A 19,578-nucleotide genomic window follows, 5' to 3' on the forward strand; every position below is an offset into this window, starting at 1 on the left:
AATACGTGTCATATGGTCTTCAGTTTGTTGATTACCTCTCTTGACGAGTGGACCAAACACTCAGACTCGTCCGTTGTGTCTACTAGAGTCGGACTGGATTACGGTAAGGCCTAACACGTGGCTGTGCAGTTAATTATATTGACCGAGATCTTCGCTCTTCAACATGGTATGTTGTTATTTCTTATTATTATTAGTTTTTTATTGTTTTCAAATGTACCGAGAAATCATCGCATAACCGTCTCTTCGATTCCTTATTTGAGTGGTCGTGTAAATGGATGATTCAACCCTAATGAAAAAATATAATTTTAATGGACAATATTTCGATGAAAACGGAATGTTTAAGTCTATAAAAAACGCAGATTTCATTCACCTCATCACATTTTTAATAAAATATTTCTACCTTGGATGTCATGGTCCTTGTCAATGGTCATGGTATCAATGCATTATAAATTTTGATTCATCATTTGTAATCGGTTGAAGCAGTGATTCTCAAATTGCCCTTTGTGCATTTAAATTTAATGATAGTGCGGCTAAAGTGAAAAATGATTTGGTTCCCTTCAATTTATATATGCTGTATATAATAAGTGCATGTTGAATTGATTTTCAGTCATTGAGTCTATTTATATACTTGGGGTATACTTACTGTAGTTGGCAAAATGAGAAACACTCGAGATAGGAAAATTAAGAAGGGGAAAGTTTAAACTTCTAATTTAGCTATTCAGTGCAATGAATTAGTCAACAAATCAACATATTGATCACCTGTTTTATTGAACTCATGCATTGTAGATTCGGTATTGTGAGTTAATCTGCATACAATGGTTTATATAATTTTGTACACTACTTTGCTCAATGACTTACTGATAATAAAACCAACATCCCCTTATTAATGCCCGTATGTTGTCACTGATTAATTTCCTTAAACTCAAACCTTTGTAAAAAAAAGGAAGAAAAATGCTAGACTACTGAAAATTAAACAGGATATGTATACAGAGCCTGATATACATTTGATTATGTTATTGGGTATCGATAATTAATCAGGTTATGTTTTTAGGTGAATGTACCCAAGACCAGGAGGACGTTCTGTAAAGGAAAGTGCAAGAAGCATACCATGCACAAAGTAACCCAGTATAAAAAGGGCAAGGATTCTGTACATGCCCAAGGTGAAATTCATTGTTATCGAACCCTCTTAATAATTTTATTTAAGTGTTTAATTGAGACTAGTTATACTATATATATATGGTGGATACCATCACACATCTTATTTTGTAAAAATCTTTCTTCACTAATGCCAGGCTAGACAAGTCGTAAGAAGCATTATTTTGGACCTTTTTCTGGTAACAATTACTTCGGTGCCCAAGGAATTGTCCTGTTGCCTAGATTTCTTCCCAATTTGTCCAGCCCTGCTTATTAGTGACGGAACAGCTTCGGTATAAGGGACACACCAACTTGGCGACTTTTTTTTCGACGATAAGTCGCCAGTGCACTGTGAGTGTTCTGAGTTGCCATTGCCTGCTGGGTTGTCGTTGTTCTAGAACGTTCTTTGTTTAAAAAACTACAGCGAGATGCTGCTGGTGGTTGTTTTCTATTATTTCTAGCGCTTCTTTTAAAACTTCTTTTACAAACTGTCATTTTCAAACATGTCTTTATTCTTTCTTTCTTTTTCTTCCAAATGACGTCACCTTATAGCTGGAGTTCATTTTCTCTTCCTTCCGTATATATAATGTAGTGTGTGGGTTGGATTATTGGATATCTCTTTCCTCGGTTATACCTTTTAATATTTTCCTATATTTCTAATATTTCCAATTTAATTTTTCCAAAGCTGTTCCCACCACAATAAAGATGATGGGTGAATGGTTCCCAAAACTATCACTTTTGACTATCAAGGTTGTCAAAAAAGGCGCAAAAAAAGTTGCCATGAGGGCTGAACATGCTTATGAAAAATTAACTTGAATACCAGGCACGGGGTGTATTGGCATAGGTGACAATGCTTCCGATTTATCAGCGATATCAATATTTTCCAGTCAGAAACCAGGTTCTTCCAATTTTTTTTGTTTGTTTGTATAATCCTAAAAAAAAATATTTTTGACATGACAATTCCCCATATAACATGCTTTCTCTGGTGCGAAAGATTTCATCGTGTGATAAACCACAAATTTTTCAAGTGTAAAAATTGGCACCTATGCCATGTTGACTAGAAAATGTGTATTGGTGCCTAAAAGGGCACCAATACAGATTTTGGATTTTACTGGATAGATTCTAATTTATCTATGTTGGTTTGGGGATCCCTGGCTTCACAGGCATAGGAGAGAGCAGGGAGAATATATGTCTGGTAGCACAAGTGACTGACATGATGGGTGGAGTATTTCAGGTTTCGGCGAAGGAAAAAGAGTTTTCGGAAACATTTATTAAAGATATAATCAACATGAAGCTACCAGCAGAGATCGGAAGACATAATGCCCAGGTATTTATAATGGGAAACCTCAGAGATCAAAGAGTCGTTTAATGAATAAGGGAAATCGTGGGGATTCGTTTACGGGTAACTGTCATAAGTTTTTGAGAAATTGAGGGGTAATTCCCAGATTGAGCATCATTCGGAAATAATGTTAAGGTTGTGTTGGAGAGATACTTGGTCGGAAAGATTGGACACTGTTTTATAGGTGACAGTCATCAGCAAAGAGTCTGATACGGCAGTTTATGGAGTTGGGTAGATCATTTATTTACATTAGAAATACAGTAATGATGAGAGGACCGAGCCCTGGGGTGTGCCAGACTTGACATGAAAGAATGGTGAGTTCTGGCCCTTGTACGAGACAAACTGGCTACAGTTAATAAGGAAGGCCTCCACACTTTTCAGCAGTTGAATATTTAGACCAGGGTTTGAAAGTTTTAGAAGAAGTTTATTATGGGGCACCCTGTCGAATGCTTTGGAAAAATCCAGGAAAATGATATCGGGTTGAAGGTTTTTGTCAATGGAGTCTGTTAAGTCATGTATGGAAAGTGTTAATTGGGTAGATATAGATAACGATTTAAATCTGTTGGTTAGGAAAGAAAAAGTTAATCAAATCGAGGTGGGTATGGATAATCTTGGCAATTATGTGTTCAAAGCGCTTGCAGCAAGAGGAGGTGATTGCGATAGGTCTGAAAGTGAGAGAGTGGGACAGTGAACCAGTTTTATGGATGGGAATTATCTTATTAATTTTCCGGTCAGAGGGTAGATTAGGAGTGTTCAGAGAGATGTTGAAAATAATGAGGAGATAGGGATTTTCCACACATAAATATATAGAGACTATTTTATTTGGAAAAATCCCATTTGTATTTATTAGGGAGTGGTTTTAGTATAAAATAAGCGTCAACGTGTTGGCAGCTATACATTGGTTAAGAGGCTTTCGTTGTCATAGCAATGAGTGTGATAATGGAGGGAGAGTGGAAAGGAAATGAGAGAAACTTTTGAACTTTAACGATACGGAAGCCGTTAATGTGCATACCACCTATGTAAAATGCGGAAAACTCTTGATTCCGCACGTTAACGGAGCAAATTAGTTAACCTGCAGATTAGCTAGGTAATGTGCACATTAACAACTTTCAAGCTTTAGCGGTAACATATATAACAAACTCAATCTGCATTTTTTTATTTTTTGTGTAGGTAAAAGAAGATATGACAGAAAGCAGCGAGGTTATGGTGGTCAGACTAAGCCCATTTTTCGAAAAAAGGTCAGTTTTATGAACATTGTGATTTGATTTATTGCTCCCTTATTCCTGTTGGTTTCAATTTTTATCTCCTGTATTTTATTTGTACACAGGCAAAGACCACAAAAAAGATCGTGCTGAGGATGGAATGCACTGAATGTAAATACAGGAAGCAGCTGCCAATTAAGAGGTGTAAACATTTTGAAATCGGAGGTGACAAGAAGAGAAAGGTAATTGCGTAGTATTTGTGAAAATCTCATCCAATGTTTTTTATTGATTTTTTTTCAACCTTTAAAACTCTCTTATAGATGAGCTTTGTTGGTTGCTGAATCAATTAGTTATTTTTAGGGAGGAATTTTCTTTTACAAGCAAATGGTGAGGTTTATCCAACTGTATAATTTTAAGGCTTATAATGTTAGTACCAACAAGAGAAATTACCCCATTAATTTTTACTCAAATGGTTTAATAGGGAAAACTCTTGATTTGTCATCAAGTTCTTGATTGATAAGTTCTGAGTAATCAACCAAATCATAGAATATTGATGGTTTGACTTTTTTTTCCTGAATGAGAGTAAATTTTCTTACGAGTTGATTGCAAAAATGTAATGAATTTTTTTTTCTTATTTTCAGGGCCAGATGATCCAGTTCTAAACATCTTTTTTCTTATGTGTAAAATGTTAATAAAAGAATGAAAATAAATTTTTTTTCATAAATTCCTTAATATAAAAAGTGTAACATAAATTTGAAATGATTTCCATATACCTTGTTTTATAATTCTTAACTCGTCAATGCCACTTAAAGGGTTATCTCCCTGAAGGCCTTTTGTTTTAGCATTGACAATCTCGGCTGTTTCCTCTGTGGAACACTACTTATTAAAAGATTTTAATTTTTCTATGTTGCTTAAAGGGTTGAAATTGTCGGTGGCACCAAGAAAGGAGATGCTTTGGGGAGAAGAACTCAGCTCTTGACAAAATTAGAAAACCAAATTTATACTGAGGAATACACATGGAGACCTCCTATTAACTCTAATCTGATCTCAATATATTCCTTTAAACATAACTTCTTGCGAACTATTTTTCACGTCTCTCTGGGTTTATAAGGATAAATTACTTTCCAAGTGAAATATTAAAACAATGCTCTTGAACTTTAATATTTATATCTGTGATAGGAAAACATTTGCATATACGTATAAGCCCTTTGGTCATCTCTAGGTGGCACTAGTTCTAGTATCTTTCTTTTTGCTAGTGTTACTTATTTCTGCAATATTGGTCCCTTTAAGAGGATACAGTAGATATCGCTGTGGAGAAAATTTATGTATGTAATAAAAGTTTCTTGTATTTGGGCTTCCACACAAATGAGATTTCGGTCTGCATAAAGGGTAGTTACAGAGTAGAAGTTTCTAGATTGTGTATACCCCCTCCAAATATATGTAGTTACAAGACTTCTGCCAAACGTATAATTTTAATTTCTTACGGCCGTATTCACCAACAGTTGAAACTGCAATCGCAGGTGAAAGGAAGATCGAAACGTATTACATGTTTAAAGATTTTAACCGATCCGTGTCGATTGCTAATCTTCTAACCTGTCATTGTATTTTAACTGTTGAATATGGCCGAAAAATACCTATTGTAACATCTGTACAACTTTTGTTACCATAAAACCTATGGTCTGGACCCCAGTATTCTGCAATTATTTTATATACACCTGTCTCTCCATTTACATGAGTCTACGAGGTAAATTGTAACTATGCAATCTGAATTTAAGCAGCCACGTTTTTTTTACAAACCAGTTATGATTCAGCGATGTTAGTGCCGTGTGAAAGAAAAGGACAAAAATATACACTGGTGAAATAAGTTAAAAGAATTTGCATATTTTATCTAATTTCATGAACTGAATGTAAAACCACTGCTTCTAGAACGTCAAATACGTAAGCGTACACGTATGTGTAGGCAGAGCCAGTAGAGAAACAGGCTTTATAAGCACGCATAAGTTGAGACTCATTTCGTTCGCTAGCACATCTCGGCGGATTTCTTGGTGTTATTTTGCAGCAATCGGTTAATTTCAAATTGTAACAGTAAAAATGGGGAGGCTAGAAGCAGGCCAATCTCAAGTCCAGATTTGTAGAGTTCAATTTAACGCCCATCGTCGTGTGTAACTTATGGAAACAGTTCCAGGATACCGGATCCATCGAGAGAAAGCCTGGGCAAGGTTGTCCAAGAGCCACAACGGCCAGAGAAGATCGTCATTTGTCGATTATAGCGAGGCATAACAGGAGTTCTACAGCTCTCTTGTGACTTGTATGCAGCCACAGGAACCCGTGTATCAAGGGTGACTTTCCAAAATACTTCATGAGAGAGGGTTGTTTGCAAGAAGACCTGCTGTTTACATCCCGCTCACTTCTACGGACAGGAGAATCTGTTTATCATGGTGCATAGAGATTGGATCAATGGGCGACTGTTTTCTTCACTGATGAGTCCCGGTTCAACCTAAGCATTGATTCTCGCCGTACGTTCATATGGAGAGAACCAGGGACCCGCTACCTACCCTCCAATGTCCACAAAATCTGCCATTATGGCAGAGGAGGTTTAATGGTCTGGGCAGGCATCATGTTGGATGGCCGCACACCTCTCCATGTCTTTGAAAGAGGCACTGCTACTGGTGTGAGGTCTTGGAGCCGTATGCTCACCTTTTCAGGGATGCAGTTGGCCCTGAGTTCATTTTAATGGACAATAACGCGAGGCCACATAGAGCTCTTCTGCTTGACGATTTTCTAGAGAGAGTATATTCGCCAGATGGATTGGCCAGCCAGATCTCCAACCCTTAACCCCATAGAGCATGTCTGGGGAGGACAACTCTCAACCCCCCCGGGAACGAGTGGGACCAATTGCCACAGGAAATGATAAACTGCCTTATTTCAAATATGAAATCACGCTGCGAGATCTGTAAGAGGGGACCATAGCCCCTATTAACATATTTTTTTGTTTATTCTGCAACCGCTGTTTCATACCTTCCGACTCCAACAAGTGTTACAATTATTGAATGGTTTTGTTCATATCAAATTTCATTAAAATCGACCTAGTCTGCAAATTCTCTTAATTTCTTACACCAGTGTATTACAGTATTTCTAAAACTTACATCAGCTTTGTACTGACAGACAATTTTCATTTGTGTAAAATGAATCTGCGCGGAACAGATAATTTCACATACTGGCAGAAATTTGATGGCTGAAAGAAAATATATTGACATTTTTTGTTCAAGATTCCGAAGTAATAATAGGCAATATCTGAGGTGAATATATAATGAAAAAAATTAGTATTCTCTTGGTTCATGAACCTAGCATTATTTGATTCATCCAAAACAATGTGCTAATGTTGAAATGATTTTGTCTGTTCATAATTAAAATTTTGATTTGATAAGAACCCTTGTTGAAATAATCACACATGTTCTGTAAGTTTCATAACACAAATATCAAGAATTGGACTACAATTAACCATTATAAACATGTTTCTTGAAATATAAAAACATCTGCGATACATGTTTTTGCCAGCAAATTTAAATTCGATAAGAAAACATATCTGCATCAATTCATTGCAGGAACAAAATCAACAAAGATATCTAATTTTTTTACAATCAATAGCATAGATTTTATCTTGAAATCTGGGGGGAAAAAACTATTGTGATGGGGTAAACCACTTGCAACAACATCTGTTCAGGGATTTGATAGCTGTAACACCATTTTAACTAATAGACCTGCAAGTAGAAAATTTTTGATATTAAAACAAATTCAACACGTCTCATTTTTAGAGGCCCAAATTGATTTAGAATATGTGGCTCTGAGAAGACAGTATATATGTAACTAAGCTGCATTTAAATTACCATATTTCATAATGAGTGCTGAACAGCCACCATAATCATGCTAATAATTACATAAATATGCAGTCAAACTGTTGCAATGCTGTTCCTTTAAGAAGTAAACAATTTCCATAGAGAATAATGTTAATGAACTTCATATAAAGCGTGATGACCAAGTTTTCCGAAATTTATTTGTATTACCGTATGTTCCAGCATTATTTGGCAAGCCAGGAAATTCGAATCTCAGATTCTGGACGATTCCTGAATATCTGGACTCTTGAATTGATTGAACTGGCTGATTTGAACATTGCCAGTTCTCTGAATTTTAGGATGTTTAACAAACTATGTTCAGATAGTTCTAGGTTTATGTCTGATTTTTTTGCTTTTGCAACCAAAGTTATCCATTTACTTTAAAAAAATCTAGGTTGTAAGCATATTCATTTCGTATGGATTGGATAAGCTGAATGGAAATGTAAGTAGACTACGAAGTATTTTTGAATTCCTTGGTCTTGTGTATGTGAAATTATAATAAGCAGAGCGAAAAATTAAAGAACTGCATTGCCAAACATATTTCAATAAAGGGTGTGCAAAAAGTATAGAAACTTTAAAAATGAATAAAAACTGTAAAAATAACCAAAATAAAAAATGGTTTGCATCACTAGGTCAATGGAATGTTTTTTAAGACATGAAAAAAATAAACAGCCGATAGGTGGTACGAGCGACTTCGGTGGAAATATACAAATGTGATGGCTATAAGAACTTGCGCTCCTAATCCACAATCAGTTTGCCATTGTAAACTGTATATGTGGACTCTGTCATTGCTGGATTTGTAACTCGCTTGCAATGTGTTATCCCCTGTGGCGGTAGCCATTTGAAACACATACTGCTATAATAAATTGCAAACCATCCCAAGATGGTCTCTGGGTGATCAGCGGTCATGTCTGTCTGCTGTAATAAATGATTTGGAGGCATTCTGTTTGTTACTTGCATATCTATTCTTTGACTTGTGTATGTCAGCACCACGTATCAGCTGTTTTTTCTTCCTGTCTTAAAAAAAATTCCAGTGATGCTAACCTTGCAAAGTTTTTTATTTCTGTTATTTTTCCAGTTCTTATGAATTTTTAAAGTTTCTACAGACTTTTTGCCTACCCTGTACAAAAGTGTCTTAGTATTTCTTCAATCTCTAAACATGCAAATAAATGAGACCAATCGTTGCATCCACAGATTGTTTGAAATTTGGTTTCTTTTCTCAAACAATAACCGATTGGAACAACCTCCCATCAAATATTATTGATTGTACAACAGTTTCAGATTTCTTTTGTAACATCAACTGTCTCCTCAGTCAAAATTCACCACTGCTTTCCCTTGTATAGGCCTTGGCCAAGCAATATTGAATAAATGAATAAATAAAATGTGCTATATATAGTATACATATTTCGTATTTGAGTGAACGGAAATTAAATCAGAGCAATAGGTAAATGCTCAATTTCTTAACATTTTTGTACAGAACAGTGTAAATCCATTTTTTTATTCTGATGTTTATTCAATACTTAATACACTATCTACCAATAAGTATTTGGACACCTGTGATAGAAAAGAAAAACTAACTTTATTCAAAATCAATAGTTGGTAGAGCCTCCACGAGAGGCAATTACAGCGTGAACCCTCCGGGGCATACTTTCCACAAGTCCTTGTGTGACGGCTAGTGGTATTTTCTTCCACTCGGCTTGGAGAAGACGTGTCAGTTCCTTCACCGATTTTGGACGGGTAGGGCACCCCTTAATTCGGCGATCCAACTTGTCCCAGAGGTTCAGCTCTGGGCAGGCAAGTCCATTCTATGAACCCCATTGGCACCATACCAAGCCTTGGTTAACCTCGCAGTATGACAGCTGGCATTGTCATCCTGGAAGTAACAGGGGTCCACAACGTAGGAAGCACATTGTCATCCAAAATAGTGCAGTAGGCATCAGCGTTGAGCTTACCATAAATGATCAGTAGAACCAGTTTCTACTGATTTACGGTCCAATTTCGATGTGCTTTGCACCACATTAACCGAGCAACGCGGTTGGACTTTGTGATCAAAGGATAATGGGCAGCAGCACGACCATGAAAACCAATCAGGTGTGCTTCCTTACGGATGGTATTCATTGAAACAATACTCCCTGATGCCTGTTGAAACTCCTCGCGGATGAGGGCCATCGGTTGGGTGCGGTTCTTCCGAATTTCTCTGGACAGCACCCATCGGTCTCTATCTCCCAGTTTTGATGGTCTGCCGATTCGGGGCAAATTCCGACAATCACAGCTCACCTTCCACTTCTTAATCACATAGGCCACTGTTGATTTTGGGTACTTCAGCTCGCTAGATATGTCCCTTAAGGATCGGGCATTTTTGTGATACCCGATAATTATACCTTTCTCGAAATCAGAGAGCTCCGAACTGCGCGGCATCTTGCATGCGACTAATGCCGATGTTGTTTCCTACACCTATATATATACCGGCGGAGGGCGTGACATATCTCAGGACCGCAGATATCGTCATTTGCATAGGTGTCCAAATACTTATTGGTAGATAGTGTATAAATTGATTTTTTTTTTCCTTCAATACATTCTGCTATTTCTATTGAACCTTCCTTTTCCTGCCGTTTGATGAAAATGGTCCAGACTCCAACATTCGAAAAGCTGGTGTGTGTCCCTCCCCCAAGTTATGTGACATGCTGGCTAATGTGGGAAATACAGAAGTATTGGGATGATTATATGACCTGTTCACAGGACGTTTGTATATTTGCATGCCCCCGACATGCAAAATAATAGGGTGATTATAAAAAAACTATCCCATACCATTCACAGAAACTGAATGAAATTTTGGCATAAGGTATTTCGATGTATGCGCTCAAGAATGATATGGAAAACAACAGTGTCACTCTAACAGTTACGGTTACAGTGAGAAAATTTCGAAAATATCAAATGGCAACACCAAGTTTTTTGTATTGGAATGCGATCTCCATTGTGAAAAACCCTAAATAGCATTCGAACGGCAACTGTAGCATGAAAATCACCAGCGGTAGATAGGCTAAAAGTGAGGACAACCAATAAGGACAGAGAAGCAGCATAAAATAAAGCATTTTATTGTGTTCACAAATTTTCCACATGACCTTGTGGAGGACTAATCAGGCTGGGATCTCAGCCGAAGAAACTGTGTGACGAATGAAACGAACATTAATGCTCTGGTGCACGGCAAAGTCCTTTTTACTTTTTACTTGCCTAGCTCTGGGGATTTTTGTGCTACAGGTGCCATTCCAACGCTATTTAGTGTTTTTCAGTATGGACATCGCATTCCAATACAAAAAACTTGGTGTTGCCATTTGATATTTTCGAAATTTTCTCACTGTAACCGTAACTGTTAAGAGTGACACTGTTGTTTTCCATATCATTCTTGAGCGCATACCTCAAAATACGTTATGCCAAAATTTCATTCAGTTTCTGTGAATGGTATGATAATTAGGGGCCCATATGTCGGGATAGTTTTTTTATAATCACCCTGTATATGTATACATTGAGTACACGTTCTTCGCCCCACTGGAAAAAGTCGAAATTATGATCCTGCCCTTCCCTACTTCTTTTTCTTAAAAAATGTTTTTTTCAATGAAGCTTGCTTGATTCAGAATCCTTACTAAAGTCAGATTGTATAATTTATGAATTTTATGAAAATGACCCCCCATCGAAAATGGGCATCATATTGGAAGGTCATTATATCAAAAGGAAATAATATAGGTTATTTGTTATATGAAAACATTTGGGACATCGTACCAGTCGTTGTAACAAGCGTCGACTGTATAAAGATTTATCTTACATATTTATGTAGAACTTTTCTGTTAAACACATTTTAATTCACCTCAAACCTGCCGTAACACTTTATTTGCTCTAATTGCCTGCTGATGGTTATTTAAAAGCAATAATTGACATTTTTAATGAGAATTTATGATCCTGATCGTCAGTATTTTACTCGATAAAATATGGCCATCCCAATCATAGAGAAATAATTTCATATGCATTTGATTGTTTCAGATATTGCATATTCGAAAGATCTTGTAAATGTCAACCTTAGTGATAATCACACCTTGGTTAAAATTAAGAAATTTTCCAGTGTCTATTTTTGTTATAACAGAGAGAGTTTGGCATTTTTTATGGTAAAGGCATATCAATTTATTTGATGAAGATGCTTATTATATTTACATGAGAAATTAATGCATTACCTATGCTGAATCGATGGCATTCATTCTTTGTAAAGCTCTTTTAAGACTGTGCTCACTCTTTCACAAGAAATGCATTTGCAAGAATCATGAAGAATCAGATACAATTGTGCAAGAGATGTACATGTTACTGATAAGAAGTAATTTGTTATACTTCTTAGAACAACATGAGTAGCATGTTCATCTGGTAGATAACTGAAAGATTGAATGTACATAAATTGATACATGTATTGATACACCATTAAAAATTTCAAAGAACTCAAGAAAATGCATATACAAAAATTTAAAACTCATTTTCTCATGTTGTAGTATTTAATTAGCTATTACTTTTCTTTTACATATTACAGTAGAACCTTGAATATCCGAACACATCTGACCAAAGGGTGTTTGGAAAAGTGAATAGTTCGGAAAATTGATTTTGAAACCAATTCTCAATAACGCAAAGGAATAAATTGAATTTAAGATGAATTCGTCAGACGAAAAAAAAAAAGACGGCTCTAAATTTGCTCCTATTCACACGTTTGCTTGCTAGTCAATCGTTTATAACTACATACACTTACCCAGATATGCCCCCCACCACCCCACTTACATCTATAGCTCACAGGTACGGTATGGTATGTACAATTGTTTGTTTGAAAGGGAATTATTGTACAATATTGAACGAAGTTATCAAGTTGGGAAATACATGGGTTCCAAGTTAATACCAACTGTTGAGTGTCATTGACTGTAGAAAACTGAAAATAAGTTAGTTGAAAAGGTGTTCAGTTGACAGAATTGTTTGGAAAATTGACGTTTAGGTGGCTAGTAACATCTTTTTTTTGTAAGGGCAAATGAAGTTCAGGTTCACTCCAGATATGATACACTTACATTCTACACCAATATTTTATTTTATCAATTGGTGAAGTTTAACTCCCAACAAAATCTTAGATTAGAAAAACTTTTGGAAAATATAATAAGACAGTTGATGCTACCATAAGATAGAGTATCCAGTCATGCCCCAAAGCAGAATATTTTTCATTGTTCTGCAACAAGCCCTCAGCTGAATGAAAATATTCTTTGGTAAAAATTCTATCCAAGATTATTCTGCAGCAACAATGATTTTTCTTGGATGTACATCTTGTTTCTAGGCATATTTCTGCTTTGGGGCAGCCATTTAGATAGCTATTCAGTAACTGAGAACCAGTCTTTTGACAAAATCTCTTCAAAAAGAAAATGCAACTTTTTCTATGGCTTTTCTCTTTGTTTTAAGCTTGTTTGCCCATCAAAGAAGCTTTGCCTTAGCATAAGAAGATAGCAAGCATTACTGGAACATATTCACTCACTGCCAATTAAAAAAATTAAAATTTACATCCCATTACAATGGATACAAAAAAAAATATTTTTGCTAAAGTTTTCTATGGAATTAGTTCAAATTAATACAGTCAGGGTTGTTTGGTTTAAACCAAGAGGTTTTTTCAAAAAACCAAATAAAAGTGTCCTAAATATTATATTTTCCTTGAAAAATATAATGATTCATTAGCCAGCCAAAATTTTTCATTTTTACCACATTTTATATTCTTGGGGTACATTTTGAGGGTATATCTTTAAATGGCATAAGATGGTATAAGTATTTTTTTTCAAAAAGTCTCATAAAAGAGGCCTGAATATATTTTTTTCATATGAAGTATCTTAGTTATTTAAAGTTGTATACAGAAGCCAAAATTTCTCATTCTTACCATATTTTCTAACCTTTGGCTACATTCTGATGCTCTATCTTTAGCAAATTCATGAATAAGGATTGCATCACATCTAAATGTAATGGTGTATTATCTCACAGGGTTTTCTTTCTTTTCGTGCCTATAATCCAATAAAGACACTAATTGTCCCTAAAGGACAAAGACCAGGGTACACACTAGTAGTTACATTACCTCTCAGACATTTTCATTTTCTTTCCCATAAGAAGTAGCACATCTCGCACTGTATATCACCCAGCCTTAATATTCAACAGCTTTTTATACTTTCATGGTTAAGCCCAGTTAATCAAGGTTCTACTGTATAGTAGTAACAGATTCATGAAAAATAATCAACTATATACAGGGTGATTATAATTGAAGTTTTGATTCCAAAACTATACAATAAGTACTGGTCAGAATGACTTGAAAATTGCATGGATACTCATGAAGCAACGGAAATTTCTTTCGCAAAAGGAAAAAAGTACAAGTAGATGATGCTGTACTTCGCCAGCAGTATAATCTATTTTGTGCAACCACATCATTTCGGCACTTCCACAGCATCAGTGTGTAGATAGAACTTCTATCAAGATGCACATTGCAATACCAGCAAAGCAGCTGCTGAAGACCCATTTTGACAATAACAGGATGGCACGACACCTAACTGGCCGTCAGTTCACTTGACATTAACCCTTGCAACCTCTGGTTGTGGGTGTTATAAACAGTAGTAGGATTGCAAACTTTGGTGAATTGCAAAGTCTCGTCACAGAGAGCAACAGTCCTATGAACAGTACAAATATTCAGTCATTATACTTCACTCACTGAACTTCTGAGATATAGATGGAAGCACTAAAAATCATACACAACACTAGATACGCAGACTCTTAGGTACACATATACTTACACTTCCGGCACAACTCACTAGGTAGTGAATTGCCCATGGCGATAGACCTGAGTTATGCTCGGTTTGAAAAAAAAAAAAAGCTTCAGCACATCCCCTATATGTTAAAAGTTCCTCAGGAGTATTAACTTGGGTACGCGTTTGGTTTAATAAATGTGAATTGCAAGCGCATCCACATCATGACCATGGCATACTCTGATCTGTTGTTGAACAAGAATTTTTGTGCTTTCACCTCATAGCCAGAACACGGTGGACAACATATTTAACATATTCTTGAGTAAGTTATAGTTATTTGTTCAATTACTTTAATTTTTTGTGATGTTTTAATGAATTATGAAATTGTGCAATGCTATAATTAAGTTAACATTTTGCCATGACTGGCTATCGTTTCCATTCTGCGAGCAAATTTCCCATGTGTTGGATGATGTCATTAATTTTACATTTTTGAATATTTTTTTCCCCTTCACTAAATAAAATTCCATTTCTTCAGGAATATTCATGGCAATTTTCAAGTCATTCTGACAATCGTTCTTTTCTTACAGTGTTTTGAAATCAGAACCTTAGTTATAATCACCCTGTATATCATAAATCATCGTTAATTAATCTGCATTATTTATGCTTCATTAAATACATTATATTCACCTAATTTTTATTAGTTTTTGCATAATAGCTTCCTAATTAAGCATACTGAAAGTAACTGGAGAAAACATCTTTAAATTATATGATTAACATTAAAAGAATTTTCAAACACACACAAAGTAATCCATTCAGTTAAGCAAAAAATAATTAAATTGCAAAAGTTGGTTTTTGTTAAAATGTAAGAAATATTTATTGATTAATTAATATGGGAATAGTGTTAATTACATTAATAAACATTTTATTTTAATTAATTGTTAGAAGTTTGAATGATTTTTCAGAAATTTTATTGTTTTTAATGTTAATCAAAAAACCCGGTTTTTTGGTTTTTTCAATAAAACAGTTTTTTTTACCAACCCTGAATACAATACAACCTTGTAATATATAAATACATCAGAACGAAGAGTGTTTGGAAAATAAATTTCTAAACTAATTTGATAACACAAAGTAATAATGAATTTAAGACTAATTTCATCAGACGGAAAAAAATAACTAAATCTGCTCCTATTCACGCGTTTGTTTGCTTATCAACTGTTTTACACTAATAATTATACATAATTGTTACGTACACTGTACCCAGATCTGCCCCTACTTACATCTATAGCTCATAGGTATGGTATGTACAATTGTTTGGAAGTGAATTATTGTACAATAGAACAAAGCTATCGAGATAAGAGGATTAAAGTTCCAAGAAAATACCAACTCTTGAGCATCATTGACTACAGAAAACTGAAAATGGGTTAGGTTGAAAAGGTGTTCAGTTGACCAAATTGTTTATAAAATTGATGTTCGGATAAAAGAGGTTCTACTGTATTTAGAAAATTTAAGAGGAAAAAAAATAGTGGCGGTCTGATTGTACTTTTCACTTGAAAAATTTTCCCGATTACTGTTAATTCCCCCCCCCCCCCAAGCAATTAGGATTAACCATTTGGCACTGAATAACATTGGGAAATCTGATGTGATAAAATTCTTTGCTAACAAAATCTACTTAACCGTACATGAAAATGCAGGCATTTACATTTTCACTTTGCCATATGGAAGGCAAATGACAACACCAGTATAACACCAAACAAGCATAACTGGCAATATAAATTTGTTAGAGCCATTCACACACGCACATTGCAGGAACACATTTACATGTAATGGCTTAATTTAATGCCCTAAATTTGTTATAATGCCTTGCCTGGACTATTGAGAGTCTACCGTATAGTGCTAAAAGTGTGCCTGCTCTTCCCAGAGAGACTTTTCCAAATGTGCTAATAAAATCTAGTGTTGATTTGCATACAGATGTTTTGATGATTTTAAAATGTATCACAAAGCTTTTTTTCTCTTTAATTTACCTCATTTCGAGGATAGGAATAGCTAGGGATTTCACGTTTTTCTCATCTGCTATGCTCAAACACTTCTCCATTAATTCATCTAGCTTTTTTGCTGCTTCTCCATCTGTTGAACCTGGACCAAAACAGTGGATGATATATTTTATTGGAGTATTTGGAAATGAAGATATCATAGCTGAAAAAATAAATAAATAAAAACTGAATAACACATTTTTCTGAGATAAGTTTTGAAAACACAAGAATAATTTTAATCACAAAATTTTTATTATTCTCAACTTTTTTTTTCAATCAAAAAAACATTGTTCTTACATAAAATTCATTCAACATACGATATTTTGTCTAATAAAATAATTTCATTGCATTAAAATAAAAAATGCTGCGGATTTCAATGTATTGAATCTACACATTTAAAAATACAAATATTACCATCTAAAGGTCTCAATGGCCCATGGGAAGACCTAAATTCTTGTATTTTTTGCATTAATTCTTCACCACCAGCTGATTTCAACAAATGACCTGAAATTTTATACAAAGCTACTTGAATAATTACTGTGACAACTCATTAAAATGATACTTAATGCAACGACAAATCTCTACAATGGATATTTTTTCAAATCTTGTTTAACATTAAAGGCAAATCCAAACTCTCCTTGATACAAAGATGTCCATTGAAGGGTAATTTCCAACATTACAATATTTTTTTATATAGACAAAAAAAAACCTTTCCCTATATTTAACAGTGTAATTTTACAGTGGAGAAGGGGCGCTAAAATCATGTTTGCTCCTCCTCACACATTGTTACATTTCTGATACAACAATTCTTTATTAAGGATTTTAATCATTTTAAATGTGTAACGAGTTAAAGGAAAGTATTTGATACAGTTAAAAATTTTGTTATTGCTTGTACAGAGACGAGACTATATTATAAATATCTATTTTGATGCAATTTACTTCAATTTTCTGGAATATGTCTCAAAGATCGTAATGACAATAAATATTATTCATTCTCTCTTGTTGGGACTAGAGATGTAAAATTCTCGAGTATAAGCTTTCAGAGAATATTCTCTGGTAGGACTACCATTATAAATAACTTGAGAATATTCTCCTGTTATTTATAATATAGTTTACATATAATATCCTTGAGAATATTCTCTGGAAGGACTACTTTCATAAATTACTGGAGAATATTCTTATAGAAAATAAGAATTATTCTGAAGTTATTAATAATAGTCCTTCCACAGAATATTCTCGCATATTCTCCTCGATGAGAATATTCTTCAGTTACCGAAATCTTTCCAACTAGTATTATCAAGAATATATGTAATAACATTATAATAAATAATTTGAGAATAATAATTATTTTTGATAAGAATATTCTCCAGTAATTTATAATAGTAGTCCTTTGAGAGAATATTCTCTGTCCCCGCCTCTCTTCCCGTCAAGAATATGGGTATATTGAAGTTTGTAGACCACAATATTAAAGTTTAAAAGTAAGAAAATGAAACCAACAGGGCTGAATTACACAACTTTTAAATAAATGTGAGTGATACAGAATTTAAATGCATGTGCATTGAAGAAAAAAAGTTCTGTATCTCAGAATGAAGGTGATTGTATAAGAATAGCTTCCTTTGTCAATCAACTTTAACTTTTGCTCTTTGCTTTGAACTTATTTCTGAAAATTTATCTCATTTTAAAATAATTTAAGGTTTTAATCTGAAGGTTTCTAAAATCTTTATAACCAAACTTTTAAAACCTCTGATCATGATCTGGAGAATATTCACGAACTAAAAGTTGTCATTGGGGGTGATTATACCAAAAATTGTTTTGTTATAAATGTTTCAGGCAATGAAAACCGATTTATATTTCACAATATAAACAAAATTAATAAAAAAATTTAAATTATTTAGAAGAAAAATGAATATTCGATTATTCTCCAATTTTTACATCCAGGAGAATGTTCTCACCTCACATCTCTAGTTCGGACATCCATTTATAAATACCTGTAAAACTATTCATGCTTAAATCGGCATCTGTAGGGTTGATTATAACATCTGCAGACATCTTTGAAAAGTTCCCCTCAACTAAAGTAAGCTATAAAAGATAAAACATCTGAATTACTAACTGAATTTTATAACAATATTTAAATGCATACAATAACTAGCAGTTTCTATAAGTCAGTTTTTTTTAATAGAGATGCTGATTTTCAACTGTGATGCTGGAGAATGGGGAAATAAGAAATTAATTTCAATAGGGAAGGAAAATATCTTTTCACATGTTTCATCAACAAATATAACAAATCATTTGGCATGACATTCTCGATTTCTAAGACCACAAGTTATAATGAAATCTTATTGAAAAGTATTGAAATTACTTTAAGTATAAATGTATAGTTGTATTAAAGTCAATCCCATCAAAAGAAAAATATAATTCACCTTTGGGCCTAGGTACATCTGCTTTTCCCATAATGTTCCGATATCTGATACTGGGCGATACACTGTTGGTTCTTTTGCTTTGGAATTCTGAGACAAAAGAATTAAAAATTAGTTCTACAAACTTTAAATTAATTTAGACATGTTCTAAGACCTGATTCAAAGTTATTTAGAAACTGCTCCAAATCATGTGGGCACAAACTCCATCCTGTGGACTAATCTGGATGATCCAAGAATTCTATTCACTGACTTATGGAAAATATTGATTATAAAATTTCAAAATATGTTATGGGAAAGAAAATTTAATGTAATATTTGTAAGAAATAGAATTGTATAAAGCATTTTTTTAGTACAATTATATAGCTATGTCAAGTAAATATTTTCTGTGTTTGCCATTGATATTTGTCCTGCAAAGAAATAATTTATTTATTATACAGCTTGCATAAGTAATCATTGGTAAAATATGGCCTACAAGCCAAAGTATTTGTACACCTATGAATTGAATCATTTTCAAACGATTTCACAATTGCCGATATCATTGAAATGTAGGAAGTTTAAAATAAAAAACTTTAATGGTTAATTTCCACATTAACCACTTTTTATTGTTTTTTCTTGGGGATAAGAAGGGCAAGTAATAAAATTACAGCAATGGTGACAATCATTATCACAAGAGCAAAAAATTAAGCTTTTCAGCCATATAAGGTATGGCACCCTTAAGGAAATTATACAACATATCAATGTTTATACCACACAGTACACATTATGATAAAACTATAGA

The 19,578-nt window shown here is 34.2% G+C and overlaps 2 protein-coding genes across 11 annotated transcripts in view; one reads left to right on the forward strand and one right to left on the reverse strand.

Moving 5' to 3' along the window:
• Positions 1-53: 53 nt before the first annotated feature.
• Positions 54-4,385, forward strand: RpL36A (ribosomal protein L36A). Its single transcript, XM_089255247.1, has 5 exons — positions 54-166; positions 1,052-1,160; positions 3,644-3,711; positions 3,801-3,917; positions 4,317-4,385. The coding sequence occupies exons 1-5, from the start codon at positions 164-166 to the stop codon at positions 4,335-4,337; spliced, it is 318 nt and encodes a 105-aa protein (XP_089111373.1). The 5' UTR covers positions 54-163; the 3' UTR covers positions 4,338-4,385.
• A 2,787-nt stretch (positions 4,386-7,172) lies between these two features.
• Positions 7,173-19,578, reverse strand: part of LOC149064588 (core histone macro-H2A.1-like) — a 37,056-nt gene continuing 24,650 nt past the window's right edge. For 9 of the 10 annotated variants that reach the window (XM_089255240.1, XM_089255242.1, XM_089255236.1 and 6 more), the window contains 6 exons: positions 18,804-18,890; positions 18,372-18,462; positions 16,798-16,887; positions 16,375-16,546; positions 11,792-11,983; positions 7,173-7,436 (listed from right to left, as the gene is read on the reverse strand). In XM_089255240.1, coding sequence (XP_089111366.1) covers positions 11,812-11,983; positions 16,375-16,546; positions 16,798-16,887; positions 18,372-18,462; positions 18,804-18,890 — 612 coding nt within the window. In that variant the 3' untranslated portion in view covers positions 7,173-7,436; positions 11,792-11,811. The remainder of the gene's footprint in view (positions 7,437-11,791; positions 11,984-16,374; positions 16,547-16,797; positions 16,888-18,371; positions 18,463-18,803; positions 18,891-19,578) is intronic. The other variant, XM_089255233.1, reaches the window with a different exon arrangement.

This window comes from Pholcus phalangioides, unplaced genomic scaffold, assembly GCF_987345545.1.
Source record: "Pholcus phalangioides strain wild (caught in Gottingen) unplaced genomic scaffold, Ppha-v1.0 ptg000042l_1, whole genome shotgun sequence".
In the NCBI taxonomy this organism is placed as follows: Eukaryota; Metazoa; Arthropoda; class Arachnida; order Araneae; family Pholcidae; genus Pholcus; species Pholcus phalangioides.

Bases quoted from the DNA above. Each gene is read 5' to 3' on its own strand.
- RpL36A (XM_089255247.1), top strand. The intron at 3,712-3,800 runs GTCAGTTTTATG...ATTTGTACACAG, and splicing joins AGCCCATTTTTCGAAAAAAG to GCAAAGACCACAAAAAAGAT. The intron at 3,918-4,316 runs GTAATTGCGTAG...TCTTATTTTCAG, and splicing joins GAGGTGACAAGAAGAGAAAG to GGCCAGATGATCCAGTTCTA.